The 20027-nt window shown below is 42.1% G+C and overlaps 1 protein-coding gene, 1 long non-coding RNA gene and 1 pseudogene across 3 annotated transcripts; all 3 read right to left on the bottom strand.

Moving 5' to 3' along the window:
• Positions 1-2082: 2082 nt before the first annotated feature.
• LOC138995484 (uncharacterized) lies at positions 2083-10463 on the bottom strand. Its single transcript, XR_011468630.1, has 3 exons — positions 9937-10463; positions 2833-2989; positions 2083-2148 (listed from the first exon to the last, which is right to left on the bottom strand). It is a non-coding gene; the product is annotated as an uncharacterized lncRNA (long non-coding RNA).
• Positions 8314-8461, bottom strand: LOC138996501 (small nucleolar RNA SNORA48; annotated as a pseudogene).
• Positions 10464-11129: 666 nt separating the features above from the next.
• On the bottom strand, positions 11130-18905 carry RBM15 (RNA binding motif protein 15). Of its 2 annotated transcripts, none has more exons than XM_070396003.1 (2): positions 15780-18905; positions 11130-11497 (listed from the first exon to the last, which is right to left on the bottom strand). In XM_070396003.1, the coding sequence occupies exons 1-2, from the start codon at positions 18631-18633 to the stop codon at positions 11475-11477; spliced, it is 2877 nt and encodes a 958-aa protein (XP_070252104.1). In that variant the 5' UTR covers positions 18634-18905; the 3' UTR covers positions 11130-11474. The 2 variants fall into 2 exon arrangements, with proteins under 2 accessions (XP_070252104.1, XP_070252103.1); XM_070396002.1 differs by having other exon boundaries at positions 11130-11492; positions 15780-18900.
• Positions 18906-20027: the final 1122 nt, after the last annotated feature.

Raw genomic sequence — 20027 nt, 5'->3', positions numbered from 1 at the left:
ATCAATAAAAATATATTTAAGAAAAGAAAATGAATGTCTAAATCTGAATGGCACCATTAAAAAAAAATTTGAATAAACGTGCCTAAAGATAAAATCGGCTGTTTCCATAGGAGAAAAAACAGTCTACTAATATTGGATTTTAACTGTTTTTAAGAGAGACACGATACAAAACGTGGACAGTGGTTTCACTACTACCTCAATATAAAACCAAAAGCTCAATATATTTTAAAAACCTTAGTAGTTTTGAAATGGACGACCAATGGCTCCTGCTGCCCGTCACTATTTGAGCCAATTAAGCAGAAATAGAGTTGAATCATTTATCAGCATTTATCCAAATAATGCTGGCAGTGTGGGAGAGCAGCAGGTCATCCACAAAAATCTACTCTACCCTTCGCCCCATAAACCAGCTGCTTATATCGGGTAGAAGGACAAAGATTGCATGGGGAAGTAGGCAAAAGGAGTAAGAATGGATATAATGGTTATGGATATAATGGATATATGGATATAATGTGGCAATGTGGGCAAGGGTTGCAAAGGGCAGGCACCTCTTTCCATGATAAAAGGCACTTCTCAGATAAGGAGGATGGACCCATTCCAGGTTAACTCCCAAGTCCCCAGGCAGGTATAACACTCAGCCAGGTTAGAATGTACTTTCTATAATCAGAACACAACAATTGTGGTTAACATAGCATGATTAATATTTCTACCCCCTAACCATTTCTTAAGCCAGAACTAACTTATATGAGGCTTTCTGACTCCATATTTGCCTCACTTGGCTATATTTGCCACAAATACCTACCCAGTTATCTTCACATTTATCACTTACTAGAGGTCTGATGCACGAAATTCATGCATGGGTAGGGTCCCTAGGCCTAGCTGGCGATCAGGGCCGATCACGTTCCCCACCTCCCCTCCTCCCCCTGCCTTCTCACCTCCTCCTTCCCTCAGTACCCTGCCACTGGTCACCCACCATGTTCCACGCTACCCCCTGATGGTCAGCACAAGTCATAGTGAGCAATCGAACTCCCGGTCGAACTCCCAAGGGGACACTTTGCATATTAGTCTTTTATATATATAGATGGTCTTAACATATACAAATAAAAAAAATAATGAAAGTCCTTGGAATCCACTTTTAAATAAATCAGTTTAAAATGTATGTCTTATTTCTATACGAGGTAAGCTGGCATTACCTAGTATTACTGAAACAAATATGACAATAATTTCTAAAAAAGAACCTAATCTCTGGTACATTCTGATGGAAGCTAGTGTACTGTGAAATCTCCAAAATGATCGACAACACCTAGAGAGGCCTTTTCAGGGATGCAGAGAATAAACTAAGATCGGGTGACCAAGGTCTGGGTTTGGCTGATGATGAGGGAGCTCTTGGAACTCTGACTTCCAGTTTTAAAACCAGGATGAGTTAGCCACCCTGACACTAAGGACCAAAGAACCCCTTCTAGATACTTGACAGCATACAGACAAAAACTAAATTTTTTCTAATCACCTTCCCTTCAAAAATCACAAATTCAATTCTATTTTTGCCTCATTCAAGCCACAGTGAGCAAAGAGAAATGAATAGGATACACAGTAGCTAAGGAAGAGAGGTGTACATTTTTGGTGAGAATCTATTTTCAGGCATTAACTTATGAAGTGAAATTTTAAAAAGTGAATTCACTTTCCCTATTGAAAAACTTCCAACTTTCACTTCTTATGCTATTTTTACATAACTGACTATGTGAGTTGAAATAAAGCCAAGATGTCCCATTCTGTGGTTTGTGTCAACCAACATGAATGCTCATTTAGCAGGGAAAAGAGAAGTCTGTAACAATCCCAGTATGTATACTTGAGAGTAGCATGTCAGGATCAAGGAAATGAGAGAGTATGTTTTAAAGGACATGAGCTAATACTATCTTCCAATATCTCAAAACTAGTCAGTTTAGTGTAAATCATTTATATACACTAACCTGTAGATCAGAGTTTTCACACTCGATTAAACAATTTCAAGCCTACATGCCCCAGCTATGCGCACAGCCCTCTGAAGCCACAGCAATAAGATGACTCACCAATTGGCAGCTGTCTCAGATTCTACGAATAATGGGTGTCTGCCTGAATGAGAACAAATGTTTATGTCCAGCAGATGACCCCTTCCTGCTTGGATAAGAGAGAGAGAGGCTAAAAAACTGGTCAGTAGTACAGTACTTGTTATATAGTGTAAAGAATCAGACTTTGGCCCTAGCTTTGCTCAGTGGATAGAGCTTCGGCCTGCGGACCGAGAGTTCCAGGTGCGATACCCGTCAAGGGCACATTCCCGGGTTGCCGCTCGATCCCCGCTGGGAGGCGTGCAAAAGGCAGCCAATCAATTTTCTCTCATCATTGATGTTTCTCTCTCTCCCTCTCCCTTACTCTCTGAAATCAATAAAAATATATTAAAAAATAAGTCTGTTCCAAAGATAAGACTTATAATTCATGTGGACCTTTAAAATGTCCTCTGTACATTTTTATATTCCAATGTTCACTTACTGAAAAGTACAACAGAATTAGATCTAAAAGGATAAAAATCAATTTTATGACCCCCTAAATTAGAAATAACTGAACATGCAAATTATACTGAGTTAACTGCTTCAAGAAACTTGAAGTCAGAGTCATGAGAAAAATAAATCCATATTTAAACCCTCCTGATAATTTAATGACTTGATGTCAGTTTCCACTCAAGTGAAAATGAGTTCATATTTAAGCTCTAGTTCCTTGATGGATATCTTTATGTGAAAACTGACACCATGCCACAGTTAATAAGATATGGGTTTATAAATATGGAGTTTAAAAGAAACTTACCCTTTCCCTTGTACAGCTCTGACTTCCAACCGTTTCTATAGAAACAGGAGGACAAGTGCCAATGCCAGAAGTCTGCCAATTAGAACTCATCTTTTAGTTGCTGAATAATAAAGCCATATCCCAAAGTCGGCTATAGGTTTTTGATTCTCAGTAGTTCCTAAAAAGAAACCCAGGAGGAAAAAAAGACATTTAACCAACTACTGTACTTAGAAATGCTCTTAAAGTAGAGGAGGTAGATCCAATACCATATGTATTTTAAAAAATTATATTAGACCTTCAGATATCTCTAAACTTAAGAAGTAGCACACAGAAGCAAAAGTGTCTTTGAAGGTTCAAAATACCTTTAAACCAACACATTAAAGCAAAACCCACTCATGTATCACAGAAGTATTTTCAATCACCAAACTTTAAAGTTCAGATGAATCCATTCCTTTTGTAGAATGAATTTTCAGTGAGATTATAACACTGCAGAGGGTAAATTTCACAAATGCAATTTCTCAGGAGAAATAGGTAAGTCTCCCCTAAAAACAAACCTTTCAGGTCTCAGGAGAAATCTGCAAGTCACAAATAAACCCTAGAAAAGGTTTCTAGAGATGCTGACAGTGCTGTGCTTGACAAAAAAAAATCTCTACAAAACACATACGTCAATTTAAAAACTGTGGGATGTGAGAATACTCTAGCTGCAGTTTTTCATTTGGTATCGACATGGTTGCTTGGCAAATGTATTTCAGTATCTTTAACCATAAAAATGAACACATTAAAAATATCATTCCTGTGTCTAAATTGATATGTTGCAATTTATTCTTTGAACATTCATACTGGACCACTCCTGTTAGCATATATGAATTTTAACATTTGTTATATTCTTTGTTATTGTGAACTTTAAGATGAATTGAATTTAAATTAGATTTTTGATTCTTATTGCTATGAGAGAAAAATCAGTTCACTTATGAAGTTACTATATTAAAATTAAAACAGAAAGGTCATTAGGAACCACTCCTTAGTCCTGTCCATATCCATCTCCCCACTGAAAGCTCTAAACATACCTCAACCAAATTTTCTAAATTAGGGGACACCTATCATCAAACAGAGGCTCAAATAACCTCATCTGTATCTATAAAAAGTAACATGTTCTATCTCATAATGAAAAGAGTGGACTAGAACACAATAGGAAAGAAAAAAGACATAAACATAAAAAAATCAAGAACCACGTAGGAGGCAATAGTAACCCCTCCCCCATCTTGGTGGCAGAGACCACTGGTCTCTGGTAGCCAGAAGCTCAATAAGAACTCTTCTGTGCCTACTTTTCTTGTTGAAAAATCTTTTTTAAATTCTTTAAAGTAAATGTCACTGACTAATGCCCAAATCTGAGAATCTTACTCACAAGCGATGAGTCTAATCATCTATTTTTATTACACAGAATATTTCTGTATCTACATCTTAAGCAGTGCTTCTCAAACTTTCAAGTACATACTAATCGCCTGGGGTTCTGGGTCCATTCAACAGGTTTGGGGTGAGGCTCTGCAATTCTGAATTTCTAACAAACTTCCAAGTGATGCTAATGCTGCTGGACCACACTCTTAATAGCAAGGATTGTAGAAGACTAAGCACTATACCTGCTGTACTGAACCTGTATGTTTAAGATTTGTTTCTGGAGCAGTAGTTTTCAACCCTGGCTACATAGTAGTCACCTGGGGCACTGAAAACAAAAATACTGGGAACCTGGCAGAGTCCCACTTGACCTAGATCAATTTTTTAATTTATTTTAATTTTATTTTATTTCAGAGAGGAAGGGAGAGGGAGAGAGATAGAAACATCAACGATGAGAGAGAATCATTGATCGGCTGCCTCCTGCACGCACCCCACTGGGGATCGAGCCTGCAACACAGGCATGTGCCCTTACCTGGAATCGAACCTGGGACCCTTCAGTCCGCAGGCCGCCGCTCTATCCACTGAGCCAAACCAGCCAGGGCTAGATCAATTTTTATGAAGCTCTGAGTAACTGCTATTAAAAAGCTGGTATTGAAAAGTTGACTCTAATGTGGAGCCAGGTTTAAAAAGTTGGTATTAAAAAGCTGACTCTAGCCCTAGCTGGTTTGGCTCAAAGGATAGAGCACCGGCCTGTGGATTGAAGGGTCCCAAGTTCGATTCCAGCCAAGGGCACATGCCTGGGTTGTGGGCTCGATCCCCAGTAGGGGATGTGCAGGAGGCAGCCAATCAATGATTCTCTCTTATCATTGATGTTTTTCTCTCTCTCTTTCCCTTCCTCTCTAAAATCAACATATTTAAAAAAAAAAAAAAGTTGACTCTAATGTGGAGCCAGGTTTAAGACCTCTGCTATATAGAACTTAGAAAAACTCTAATTAAGGTACCGAGTTTATTGAAGTGTTTTTGTATATAAAGAATATACACACACTAGATGCTTATCTTGAGAGCAAAGCAAAACTATTGTCAGTTTCTATTTGCTGAAATAAAAATTCTATGGGACAACAATTTTCCCAAGATGCCTTAAAATATGTATGTATATAGCACCTCAAAGTCTTAATTTTGCCTGTAATCACAGTTCTACTCTGAACATAAATGTATGAAGTCCTTTTCCTGGGTAAAAGGAAATCTGTTGGTCATCTGGAAAAAAGGTCAGATACCAATTCAGCACTTAAAAATTGCATGAACACATGTATTTGGTTTGCATAGGATGACAGCCATTCTACAGAAAGACCCTCTAAACTGACTTTTTGTAAGGAATTTTGGTTTGATACCACTGGAGAAATGGCAAGTTATGAAATATAGAAAGCATGGTCCCTGTGTTCTAACAGAAATTACATATGATGACTACGTATGCCTACGGCTGAAACTGTCATGAGTCTGATGAAAGCAGAGAGTAAGAAATAACATGATGAGAAAATGAGGTACGAGAAGAAAGATGGCTCTGAAACCTCGAGGTGGCCAACAATTATGAACCTGAAGAAGAAATAAAATCTCTATTATGGTATTTAAATATGGGCCACTGCGGATCTCTGAAGAACACAGTCTTACAGAAAATCTTAAATGCTAATTTATCTTTGAAGGAATTATTATCTTTGACTTGTAAATGTTTGAAGGAGTTCCTATTTTGAATTACCTATACTGGTTTATCTTCAATTTGTGTAGCTAGTTAATTAATTCTTCAAATATTTGGGCACCTATTATGTCAGGCGTTATTCTCGATCTTGGGAATAATATAAGGAAATTTGTGTTACTTTCCTAGACAGGTAGTCAAATCTTGATCGAATCACATCACTCCTGCTAAAACCTCCAATAACTTTCCATTGCACTCAGCCCTTAGACTAAAATTCAAACCTTTTGTCCTTGGCAACAAGGCTCTAATCTCCCTTCTTCCATCAGAAAGTAAGTTCAATGCGAAAAGAGAAACTTGCCTGTTTTCTTTACCAATATACTCCCCCAAGATCTAGAATAACGCCTGCTATAAAATAGGTAACTACATATTTAAAGAATTATGGCCTGACCCATTTGGCTCAGTGGATAGTGTGTCGGCCTGCGGACTGAAAAGTCCCAGGTTCGATTCCAGTCAAGGGCATGTACCTTGGTTGCGGGCACATCCCCAGTAGGGGGTGTGCAGGAGGCAGCTGATCGGTGTTTCTCTCTCATCAATGTTTCTAACTCTATCCCTCTCCCTTCCTCTCTGTAAAAAATCAATAAAATATATATTTGAAGAATTAGCTACATTAATTGAAGACAACCCAGTATGCCTAATTCAAAATAGGAAATCTTTCAACTATTTACAAGTCAAAGATACACTCAACTTTACCTATGATTCCATTGTCTCCATCCTTTTGGTAACCTAGTTAGAAGGTAGTTGACAGGTGATGTTCATTCATGGAAAATAACTTACATGTGTACATACACATGCAATCCTAGAATCATCTGCAATTTTAATTTACGTTAGACTATAGTCATGTTATTTTTAGATTAACATCTGCAAACTCAAGGATATCTCCATCCGTTCCTGGCTTTGTATCCCTTAGCCAAGTCACAAACTTTTCTGGTATCCCTTTAGCATATCATGAACCTAACAGTGGCCCTTCTTCACAGACTGTTATAAGGCAAAATTAAATACTAAGCAAGATTGAATTCCTTGGAGAAATAATTATATGACTATAAAACTGTTATTTAAGTGACACTCTTAGTGATAAATTCCATGGCATTTGTCGTTTCATTCTGCTTGTCTCTGCAACAGCTTTAATTCATCATCTGGAAGTGCCTTGTCTCAGCTTCAGAGACAGAACACTATTCTGGCTCTCCTACCGGGGCCTTTCCCAGCACCATGTTCCCTTCCCATGTCTTAAATATGTACATACTTCAGCACTCCACTCTGTGGGTCAGAGTTGCTCAACATGTGGCCACTGACCATAGATTACAGCAGAATTTACCTGGGGAGCTTGTGAAAGAACAGACTCCTGGGCCACGCTGGCCCTACCAAATCCCAGAATGTCTGGGATTGGAGTCGAGGGCCTATATGTTTCCCAAGAACTATGAATGTTGATACACTCTATAGCTTGAAATCTATTGCCCATATGCTTAAGTTTAGAGCTTCAATCCCATCCCAGCCGCAGAGAGTAGCGAAGTGTGACAGTACAGTGACAATAAAGGCCTGGTTAGAATGCTGGTTCGATCACTTACTAGCTATCAGATTATGGTCTGTGGTGAGACATGAGACAATGTGTAATAGAACTTGGCAGAATGTTGGCCTGAAGGGGGTATTTGATAAATGATTCCTATTATTAATACTGTTACTTTTTATCAACATGTTTCAACTGGTTATGCATCCTCACTCCATACCCTCCTCAAACTGGCTTATCCTCAGGATTCTGTTTTTGTTGACCCAACCATTTTACTCCTTTTCCAAGCTTCAGCCTGCATCTTTTCCATCAATCAACAGGCTGCTAGATTGTGATTCATGCTTGTCTGCCTAACATCTTAATCCCAATCTCCCTCCCTGATTCCACATCCTTCTCCAACTAACAAATTCTTTTGTAAGGCTTTTTATGACCATTCTAGCTTAAAGTAACCTTAAACTTCATCTACTCATTCATATACCCATATACCTGTGAAAATTCATTAGTAAACCAACTCAAATATTGTGACATCTCTCCTATAGTTGTTTTAAACTGTGAACTTTTCTCCTGATATTTAACTATTTACCTGTTTATGGTTATGTCACTTTACTTCAAGGTCAAAATCTCTTCTTACTTGCTAAGAACAATCTTGTCTGAGGTTTGAAGGAATTTTGTTATTCCTCTGCTAACAATTTAAAACTAGGTTATAATTCAAGTTATTAAGTAAAAGGGTCTTTTAACCAGGGAAGCTTAGAGAGAGTAAGATGGGAGATAAAGGTGGTGGTCAGACAAGCCACAATCAGATATCCTATTGCAAAAAGAAAATAGATGTTATACAAGTCATAAGTACTAAATTTTTTTTTTTTTTTGTGCCTCAGGAATGAAATAGCTCTGGCCACCGACACAGGCATCAAGCTAGGATGAACTAAGGACTGTACATTTGCTTTGCCCCTGACTGATGATATAAGAGCAACACCACCAATCAGGTGTCTCCTTGCCCATTGCCAGGGGGTTATAAATACTAAATTTATTGCCCGAGATAAACAACTTGGAAACAACAATATAACTTAACCTACAGAAGTGGCAATTTACAAAATCAAGGTTGATTTACCAAAGTCAGGGTAATCCCTATTTTCAATTTTAACACTCACAGCCAGGCTTCCCAACATGAGCACAAATCAATTCAGAGATGTTCATGGAACTATTTCCTTTAGAGTAGAACCCTAAATTTAGATAATATGAAAGACATTGGGAAACCACACCAATATTTCAGAAGGGCGGTTTCCAATTTATAAAACCAGAACCCTACATCTAACAGTTGACCTAATTAATTTTTCTTTCCCAGTATAGCTGGCAATAAAACTTCTTGACTAATTTCAAAACTGTCATACTGTGGACCTTTCCATTTTGCATACAGTTTCATATACAAATAAGCAAATGCCTTGATGCAACATTTCTTCTAATTCCTGAGAGGAAGCCTGAGATCTTAGAAAGATACCAAATATGTAGAAATATGTAGAGTGTAATATAATCTTCCTCAAATCGCTATAGTAATTTAAAATACTTGTTTAATAACTGGAAAAATTACTTAGTGGGCTTTCAGTATGAACTAGCCAGAGAAAGAAAATGCACTGGAAATTGACATTCCTAACAGGTATAAAAACCTTTAGACATATAGGTAAGCGATCATTTAGCAAAGCTTTAGATGGCAGCCAATTCTTAAGCAGATGTTTAAAAACTCTTGTAAGACACATTGAGAACCTGAAAAAAACAAACAGAACACTTTTCCCCTTAAATTTCATTTAAAAAATTCTCAAATTTTATCCCATTTTAAATAAATCAAGAAAACCTAAATTGTATTATACATTAAACTATTGTGCTTGTGTTAAGTTGCCAAAATCTCACACTTGATTAATGTTGGGGAGAGGAGCTGCAAGGGTTCAGAAGGCTGGGAACACTAAATGGACCACGAAAATGATGTAATGGCCTTGTCAACATTGCCTATTCACTCCCCTAAAGTTGTAGTGGCCAAATTTTATAATTAATCTCTTTGTAGGACAAGGAGAAAAAAAAAAAACTAACCATTTTGGCTATATTATCTATCATTCCTAGTCTGATGGTACACATTTCCTCGTTGTTGTTGCTACATACTATAATTTTGTTAACTTGGAGGTTTACAGCAGGAAATTCTTCCAGCACCAGTAAATCACCACTAAGGGTGAAGGTCATGGCTAATGGAAAATGTCAAAATTTTAAAGGATATCAAGGCCCCAAATCCATAACCAAGATTTCAATGCTTTGGATCCCACAATAATTTTGTTTTTTAAAAAAAATAAAAATAGCAGAACAAAAGTTCTGGCCTGGAATTTTATAAATACAATACTTTGGTGAAGGGGAGGTAGTGCCTGAAGATTTCCAGAGAAGCATACCCCCAACATTAAAATCCCTATTAATTATAATGCATTTTGACCTCTAAAAACCCTCTTACCTGTTTACAAGAGCTTATACAGCTGTTTGCCACTGGAACACCACCTTGCAGAGTATAAGCGTGGCATCCTTTGTTGGTAATCACCTGTTGCCTAAGTAATCATCATCCCGCATGGAGACAGACAGCACTAGGCTCTTCCATCCGAGGTTAAAATTCAAAACAAGCCCAACAAGCCTGCATGTCAAGGTGGTCTTCGTCTGCAACTAGTTAAGTTTACAACTGGCAAACAATGGTGTCTGAAGCCAATGGTGCAGCATTGCTGGCTTCCTCTTGAACTCCAGCGTTGTCACTGTGCACCGAAGTCTCCTGCTGCAAACAGAGGAGTTGTTCTCCTGTACTGGGAACAGCTTCCAAAGCTCAGGACCCCCTGTGCAGGATAATGCAGGAACTAAAGGCAAACACTTTTCCTTCTTAAGGATGCCTCCATTTTTTCCTCACAATCTGTACTACCAACCGAGGTGTCTGGGCCTGAGTGTGCGTTCGTACCTATGAAACCGTCACGGTGCATGCACATCCAAGGCATGTGGAACCACAGGTCAAATAAGGCACAGATACCAAGTAACGGTTCTAATTACAAACGCTAGCTCTCAGGAACTCTTCATCCATTCAGAACTAAACCCATCACTGCATACCTCTGGTGAGAAGCCCCTGGAGACGGGAGGAGCTCCTCAAATGTGTCAGGAAAGGCTTTATTAACATCATCATTAACATTTAAAAAGCAAACGGAGCATTCTCCTTCTTTTGGCAATTTGGTGCAAATGTTAAGTGCAAGATAAAGCAATTGCAAACTTTTCTTCAAATTAAAAATGAAACTAAGGCCAAACGTGACAGGTGAACAAAATAAATCAAAACTTAAATTTCAGCAACTCCGGCTCTTCAAACCAGCAAAGCCCCCGACTCGTGCACTGTGGTGAGGCTTACGGTGCTTGCCCCGGCTTCTTTCGTGCCAGCCAACAGCACCATTTCCTCATCAAGTTGAGGACCGAGAAGCAAATGATCCCCTTCGCTGCAAACAAAGGGGGTCACAGTAACACTAGTGATCCTTCAGAATTGACACACCGCGATAAGTCAAAGTGATGGTCTCCCTGCTTCTTGCTCAAGACATACAAGATCTGAGCAGCAGCAAGTAACGCCTCAGCTGCAAACAAAGGGGTCAAAGGTTTGCCGTCAATTCACTTCCAGGCAGAAAAACATTTTCCTCAAAAGAAACAATTTATTTAGAATAAAACAAAAGCAGCTCAACTGTGAGCGCACGTTTGAGTGACAGCTACTTTTAAGCTGTGTGAGCCATAAAAAGGGTTTTTCTTTACTTTTCCAGAAATCTTGTGTACACAGCACAAAGCAAGAGGTCATTTTTTTCCACTTAAAACACCGGCATTGGCATCACAATAGCAGATACACAACTTTAAGCTGCCATTTTAGTAAAATGCACAAATACTAAACAGATTAGCTTTCTTCCATCAAGAGGCCCATGTAAACTCCACATAAGCCACAACTTCTCTTCGAAAAGGTCCATTAGAGCTTTGATTTCCGTATCTTCATCCACTGTTCACCAGCTTTGCTTGCAGGAGGGAAAAAAAGGTTATTCAGTAAAAATGTTTACAATATTAAAAATATATATTTTTTCCCTATGCCATCATAGATGAACACATCGTTAACAAGCCCTTCCTGGATAGTCCACCTTGACCTCAAAAAGCACCAATAATACCCATTGGCACAAACCTTGAAACGAATTTACTGTATGAACAGACAAATAACAAGTAGAATAGGGTGGATTTTTTTTGAAAGACTGCAATTAAGTGAGGATTATAGGGCTGAAAATATCCTTTATACTCATGTAACCGAGTAAAACATACTGAAAAAAATTTCAGAAGACAGCAAGTTTATAATCAACCTATAATCAATATATTCTACATATAACTTAAAAAATGAAACTGTAAAAAGGTGAAATTTAATTAAACTTTTACCCCCTCTATTTTCATTCTGTAATTTATATGGAGCAATACAGAACTGCTCCGTTATTACAGAAAGGGGTCAAGATACAAAACCATTTAAAAATCCACCTTCATCTGTGTTACCAAAGACAGCAACTGTTACTTTAAGAAAACACTCAACATAAACCCATTGCTAAACAGCCAAGAACACTTTAGGACTTTTACTTTTCAGTGCTGTTTAAATCACACATATAAAACTTTTTATTAAGATGGACAGCTCACTGTGGTGACCTAAAATCCTTTTCTCCCCTTAGTGACGTCACTATTACCAGAATGTTAACAGGGTCACATCCACGTCTCCTCTGCTTGTTCTAATACCTAACTCCTGTCTATCTCAAAACCATGCACTGTGGCAGAGACAGAAAAAAATGTCCAGAAATTCTCTCCAAAATTTTTTTTCACATGGAAAGTCATAAAGGCCCTCTTCTCAAGAGGATTTCCTAATTCTGTTACCACAGAGTTTTTGGTGAATGGTTCCAAACTGCAATTCAAGCTTTACCTATATAATGAGCAATTTCACTATCTAAAAATAGTGGATTTAAAATAAAATAAAAAGGTAATGTCAGTGAAAACCTGCTCATAAGTTTTAAAATAAATCTAGTGTTTGACTCTGAAAGCAACGAACACACACCTTACTTTTACTCCTGTACCTCAAATGATCTAGTTAAGAAGGGCCAGAATATATTACCTTCAAAATGTGTCAAAAACTTATACAAGCCAGAGAGGATGGACATTTTAAGATGTAATCCTTAAAGGGAAGTCTATGCTCAGTTAAGAGTTAAAGTATACATCTTAAACCAGGAATTTAATTTTTTGTGTGGAAAACTCTTTCTACTAGTAAGAATCCCAATTACAACCAACAAAATATTATAAAACTGGCTAGGAGCTGAAGGCTTAATTTCCCATAAACTTTGAAGTGGTGATCCAAAAGTCTTAATTAGCTTGATGTTTTCACCAGTAATACTTAGTAAGTCATTAACTGATACACTGAAGAAATTTTCTTTCCATTCATTTGAACCGAATTCCAGAAACATCAACTAAACAAGTATTTTTTTTAAAGTATAAGAAATAGAAAAAAATTGGTTGTTACAAAGAACACCCAATGCTGAAATAATGAAATTCTGACCAATCAGCATCAGACCAGACAGTTTTAGACTTTTGCTTTCATTCCATTCTGAAGATTTAAGTCAATAGTTCACCAATATTATAAAACTGCACGAGAATGGGCATCACAAATAAGAGATTCATCTGAATGATGGCATTCTGTAGGTAAGCACCAAACAAAACATAATTAGGTATTTACAATACATACGTTTAGAAATGATATCAAGCCATTGTTCCTAAAACAATGAAGCACAAATTTCCCAGATTTAACAAAAGCTGCAATGTCAAGTAAAAATTCACACAAACATGGAGCAAGAACACACACACACACACACACAAAAAGAGAGAGAGAGAGAGAGAGAGAGAAAGTACACACTTTGGATTATCATAAAATTAGATAGATGTCATGGACTTCACTCCCTAAAGGAGCAAAATTATTTGTCCAGCCATCTTATCACAAGATATTCAAAAGTTAATGGTTAGTGAGATTTAAACTGGAAAAATGTATCTAGCCAAACTGTACTTTGACCCCATGTATGCACAGACTGCACACTTGCATTAGTTTCTGAACAGGTGTCTATGCCGTATTACCTTGCTACACTTGGCCTTTTAAAAAGCAAAAAGCAGCCCAGCAGGCGTGGCTCAGTGGTTGAGTGCTGACCTCCTATGAACCAGGAGGTCAAGGTCTGATTCCCCTATCAGGGCATGCTCCTGGTCAGGGTGCATGCCCAGGGTAGCAGGGTGGGTTCCCGGTGGTGGACATGCAGGAGGCAGGCAATCAATGATTCTCTCTCAACACTGATGTTTTTTCCTCTCTCTCTCCCTCCCTCTCTGAAATCAATACAAATATATTTAAAAAAAAAAAAAGCAAAAAGCATCCAAAGCTTTAATTGTAGGGCTTTCAGTATTTTCCCTACTAACCAAGGGTGTTTGTGTTCATAGCCTAGTACTTTTCTTTCCTCAAAATGACTAGTTTTTCCAGTTTAAAAACAAAAAAACAATCTCTAAACCTAAAAAGAATATTTATGAATGCATAATGAAAACCAAACAAAACAAGAGACACAGCAGTGGTGAGGCTTTCATGCTGACATGCATTAGAGACCTGTCATAATGAAAAATAAAAAATTACATGACACTTCCCTGGGTTATTATTGGTGCTATTTTAAACTACCAGCTTTGATAACAGAAAGAAAACAGTTGGGTTCTGCCAGGCTTTCAATAAGTCACTTTCACAGAATAGAAACATGACCATGATCCAAAAGGTCCTAAAGTTTCTAATCATAATTAAATATCCAGGGCCTTAGCCAAAGTCCTCAGCATTTAAATTGGGGGCAGTATGTATGTGTGTGGGGGGGAGGTTTGGGGAGTGGGGGAGTGGGTATACTAATGACCTGAGAAACTAGACTTGGGGGCTAAGGAATAGATTAAAAAAAAAAGGCCTCAAAAATCATCCATTACTGTTAAGCAGCAAAAGCCCTTGTTAAGAACCAGAAGTCAATATAATCTTCAGCTTTGGAGAAAAAAAACCGTGAGTGTGGGTTATTTTGAATTAATTCCAGATGTCTGGAAAAATAAAACAATAAAAAAGGGTTTTCCTTACACTGACATTTTAATTCTCTGTGGTTGGACACCAGTGCAAATATTAAGCCCAAGATTTCAAAGATAGTCCAAACATTTTCCATAATGTAATGTCATCGCTACTGTTTAAATATGAAAAGAATACAAGCAAAATTTTAAGAGCATGTCAAAGGCATTTCAGGATGACTTTAAAAAATTCTGCAATCTAGACATGGCTGATTAATGCCCACAGAAACAAAAAATGACTTATGAGCCTGCAGACAACTCTTCTTTCTATTACTGAAATCAGGAATTTGAATGAATACAAAAACAAAAACTCATCTTTGATGAAAAACACTTGAGTTTTGAAATATGCACAATTAGAAATGTACCTGCTACACCTCTCTAAAAAAAATCAGTAAAAACAACCCACACACCAATAACTGACCAAAGAATTCTGAGTTTAAAAGCACCTACTCACTTGCATACTAGTGTAAGCATAAGACATATGGTTTGTAACATACTCCTCAATTTTTACTGAACAGTTACAGCTACAAACCAAAAGTGCATATACGGGATACAGAACTCAAGAATTAATGATAAAAATGCATTATGTTAAAGCAAACTCTCTGGGAATAAACCGTATATTTTAAGAGAAATACTCAAATACCTGATTAAAACAATTACATAGCTATACAATTTACCAGCTTATACTTTTTGAGGTCTCTGATCAAAATTTTTCATACAAATAATATTTCTGGTACAGAAATTATTTACCTACATACCAATCAAGCCATTTTTAGGTGTATATCTTTATATAATCAATGGGCTTTTTCCTCCAGATTTTGACTTCAGAATTTTGGTTTTGTAACTTTGAGGATTTTTTTTTTAAGCTCAAGGTTAAAAAAGAAAAAAAACCAAAGAGGAGGAAAAAAGTTACTCATAAGAGAGGGAACTGCTAATTAAAGTAAATCCATCTGCCTGCTACCTTCAGGGCATTGCTTTCACTTAATAACTAAACTATCCTGACTTCTATAAGGTTTATAAAAATATAAAAAAGAAAAAGGCTACAACTAAACAACTAATTAAAAAGAAAATTTCACCTAATGCTGTATCCCATTATACATCACAAAACAGGAACCATGTCAAAGTAGTAAATACAAGTTACACATGGACTTTAGGACGCACCACGGACAATGATCATGACCAGGTAATCTTCTTCAGATTTGGCCAGTGCCTTGGCAGGAGAATCCAGGAACTGCTGGGAGAACTCACAGGGTGGGAAGGCATGAAGGACCCCGGTGTTTTCCTTGTCTTTGTTGCCCCCCACGGGGAGGCTGATCACCCCAGCAGCCTGCTTTTGCTTTAAATAGGACACCAGGTTCCTTAGTGGCCTCTGAGTAGAGGTGGCAGTATCTGATGTGGCGGAGGAAGAGGATCTGCCGTCCGAACTTCCAGGCACAGCCAGAAGAATGGCATAACCATTGGGCCCTGCCACTTTGATGCGTCGAGTTACTTCATCCAACTTGGGCTGGTCCAAACGAAGACGCTGAGTGATCTTGAGCTGGGCAACTTTGCCTCCACTGGAGCCCTCCACGAGAAGACTACTAGCCACTTGGAGGTCGCCCTGCAACAGATGCATGTTGGAAGGAAAGTTGCTGTTCTTCAGTAGAAGCATGCCCTGCCAGGCCAAACAGAGCTTGGGAGAGGCGGCTGCAGCAGGGGCTGTCCCACCATCCTGTTTCTGGGAAGGGGTCTTCAGCTTTGAAGAAACAGTGCTGGTGCTGGCTGCACTCCCATCAGACCGGTCTTCCTTTTTCAGAGGGCTTTTTCCCTCAGTGGGAGCAGCTGTCCGATGCTTCCTATCACGTTCAACTGATGCAGAGTTTTTGCGGTCTCGCTTGTCACCCTGGCTTTTCTCCAAACTACCTCGTCTGTCTTTGATTGGAGAGGGCCTTTCCAAGAGAAGAAGACGAGAAGATCGATCATTGTCACTGTTGTAGCGATCCCTGCTACTGCTCAAGTCTGGACTGCGATCAGGAGAAGGAACGCAGTGACGTTTCCGAGGACGGTCGCTCTCAGGGGACCTATCCAGATGCCGTCCCCCACTGTCCTCAGGCAGCCTTCGCTTCCTGGGCTGGTCTCTGCTGCTGGGCAGATCTCGATCACCTCTGTCCCGGTCCAAGGACCAGCCATCCCGCCTGCGATCCAGGCTATCCAGTGGCTCATAAGCAGGCACAGAAGTAGGGGCAGTCCGAGTGCTGCGTTCCCGGACTGGGGGCGGGGGTGGCACCCAATCAGAGTCAGTATAAAGGTCCCGGTCACAATCTCTGTATAGTAAGGGTGGTGTCCTATCCCTCGCACCCCTCAAAGGGTCAGGTGCCCGATGTCCAAAAGCATCTGTCACCAAGTCATAATGAGTTAAGGGCAGAGGCTGCAGATACTGCTGGTGGTACCGATGTTCTGTGTCTGCAAAGTCTACTCTAAGGCGGCGATCTGGACCACCAAGTGGAAAGCCCCGCATATGGGTCCAGGCAGCATGAGCGGCGTCCAGGCTTTCATACTGGATATAGGCCCAACTATCACCTTTGCGGTAGTCTATGGTGCGTATGGTGCCAAACCGGTCAAATTCTCGTGCCAGGGCAGCAAGAGGCACCCAAGGTCCCAGGCCACCTACCCAGAGGCGGGTGGTGGGTGTAGCTTTACCATAACCAATTTTGATAGGATTCCGAATAATAATCTTGCCAGACATTGCTACTTTGGCTCGGTGAGACATGTCTAGGTTCTCAAATTTGAGAAAGCCATAGGTACTGGTCTGGCCCCGAGAAGGCCTCTTGATGTCTACTTCTGTGATGACTCCAAAGCGATCAAAAGCCCTCCTTAGATCGCTCTCGGTCACCGTGATGTCCAGGTTGCCCAGGAAAAGCGTCCTGTTAGCTCGCTGATCATCCTCCGGTGAGATCTCATCCACTTCTCTGAAAGGAGCAGCACCTGCTCCAGCTCCCACCCGGGGCTCGAGGTTGTATGCCGGGCGCACTCTCTCATAGAACGGGTAGTCCCGCTCCCTCTCCAGGTCCCGGGGCAGGGGTGGCGGCGGCGGAGGGGGCAGGCGGCCAAGGGCCAGCTGCTGCAATCGGTAGTCTCTGTATCCCAAGGCCGCCCCGCCGGGGGACAGGGATCTCTGGCCTCCACCCCCTCCGCCCGGGGCGTGCCGGTGACCGCCGACCGAGGCCCCGACCACGCTGGACGACGGCGGGTAAGAATCCTTGTCCAGGGGGGAGCGGCTGCGGCGCCGGCTCACGTACACGGCTTCTATCTTCAGGGGCCGGTCATAGAGCACCAGGCGGCCTCTGGCATGCTTGGCCGCCCGCGCGTCCTCTGACCGCCGGAAGTTCACAAAGGCGACGCGCTCGTCCCCGCCGCCAGAACCCGAGAGATGGCTGATTTTGACACTCACATCACCGAAGCGTTTGAACTCGTGGAACAGCCCGTCCTCCACCGCTTCGTCACTCAGCTGGGACCCCAGCTCGCTGATCTTCAGGGTCTTGTACTCCCCGCCGTCAGCAGCGGAGGAGGCGGCCCCCGAGGAACGTGACTCCCCGCCTCCACCTCGGGAGCTGCTGCGCGACTCGCCCCCGCCGGAGGAATTTTTAGCGCTCGGGGAGCTGTAACTGTGCAAGCGGCTACTGGAGCTGCCCCCTCCGGTGTCATACTCGCGGCTGCCGCCTCGGCTGCTGGACTTGTCGAGATGGAGGCTGCGCCGCGACCCGCCGCCGTCGGTCTTACCGCTGCTGCTCCCATTGCTGCCGCCAGAGCCCCCTAACTTCTTGCTCCGCTCCCCACGAGAAGTCGAATCCTCACCACCACGGGAGCGCTTGGATTTGACTGGAGAGCGCTCTTTCCCCTTCATTGCTGCGGGTCGTCGGAGGTCGTCTCCGCGGAGCTGATAAACCCGCCGCCCCGCGCTGGTTTCACACAGCGGAACCGCATGCCGCCATCTTGGGCTCCGCCGCTGCAAAGGATCCCGCCCCGCCGCCTCCATTGGCCAAGTAGCTCCCCTCTTCTACAGCCTCATTGGGAAAACTACTTGTCTGTCTTTACATCTCCCCGCGCTCCGGGAAGGCGCCCGCCCGGCCACTGTTATTGGGTTCCCAACGCCTTAGTCGGAGTACCTCATTGGCTACATGCATTGTCCATCTTAACGGTTCCTCGCGCCAGGCTGTAGCTCCGCCCCTCGCACTCTGTGGTCACCTGAGCCAAAGTCTGGAGGCGTTGATTGGACAAGAAGTGTGCCCTGTAACGGTACTTCTGGCTCCGGAAAGCAATGATCCCACCTCCTCATCCCTTTTATTGGTTTTCGACCCCGTCCTTTAATCCACTACTTGGAAGGTCGGGCCATCTTTTCTGGCGTTTTTTTCCCCTCAGAGGCCGCCTCACAGCGATCTCGCGCGAGAGAGCTCTCCCTCTTTCGACCCCTTTTGCCAACTCCTTTGGCGGCTGAGAGAAGTTTAAATCTGATTGGATGGTTCTGGGGACGTTGAATGGCTGAAATAACTGTCAATCACTCGCTTAAAGGGGTAGGCCCACGTACTGAGGGAGGGGACTGAAGGTGAAAGAGTGGAACACGCGAGTGCTGTGCGACGTCACTGAGACGTCGCGAGATGGTGATCAGAATCCCGCCCCGCCTCTCCGGGCTTCGGGCGTTCTGCCGGCAAACACCGGTTCCGTCGGGCAGCGTACTCGGTTGTGCTTCGGCCGTGGGGGCGGGGGACTTCTGGGCTCCCCACTTCCTACCTCTGGCTGCCCGGCCCGCAAATCCTTCTGGAGGCCGCCCAGCGGACACCATCTTAGTCCCTCTGGCCTCTGTGAGCAGCCAGGGAAAGCCCCACTCGCCATGCGCGCGAGAGCGCAGCCCCTGGAGCCCGCGGGGCAGGCCGCCGGGCGTTCACCGGGCACCGGCCCCGGGTCACGCTAACGCCCGGGCGGGGCCGAGGTCGGCGCGGCTCCGGGTCCCGCAGCCGAGAAGCTGCGCGGCAGGGACGGGTCCTCGCCCGGAGCCCGGCGCGCCCAGTTCCCGCCCCGGTGCCCCGGTAACCGCGGGGAGTGGCGGACGCTCTCGGCGGGCGTGGCTCTGGGCTTCCTGTTTTACGTTCCGAGTTCACCGGGACCTGGGGTTTTGTAGCCCCGTAACAGAGCTTATTATTATTATTATTATTGTCCCTCTCCCGCTAAATAATCGAGTGAAACCGACGCGCCATGTGGCTGTGCACCTGCTTTTCCCCGGGGGCTTTTTTTTTTTCTTTTCTGCGCGCCCGCGCGCACACACAGTACACACACCTCCCCGGGGCTTCTTGCACATCCCGCCCACCCCGCTGCTGTGGTTTAGAATCCGGTGGCATCATCACCTTGCCGTCTGTAAATCCACCTCTTTGGGCG

Source organism: Myotis yumanensis, unplaced genomic scaffold (assembly GCF_028538775.1).
Source record: "Myotis yumanensis isolate MYYU_CA2020_CCGP unplaced genomic scaffold, mMyoYum1.0.hap1 SCAF_17, whole genome shotgun sequence".
NCBI classification, from domain to species: Eukaryota; Metazoa; Chordata; class Mammalia; order Chiroptera; family Vespertilionidae; genus Myotis; species Myotis yumanensis.
The sequence above is the reverse complement of the archived record's forward strand: the minus strand, read 5'-3'. Positions and strand labels throughout refer to the sequence as shown.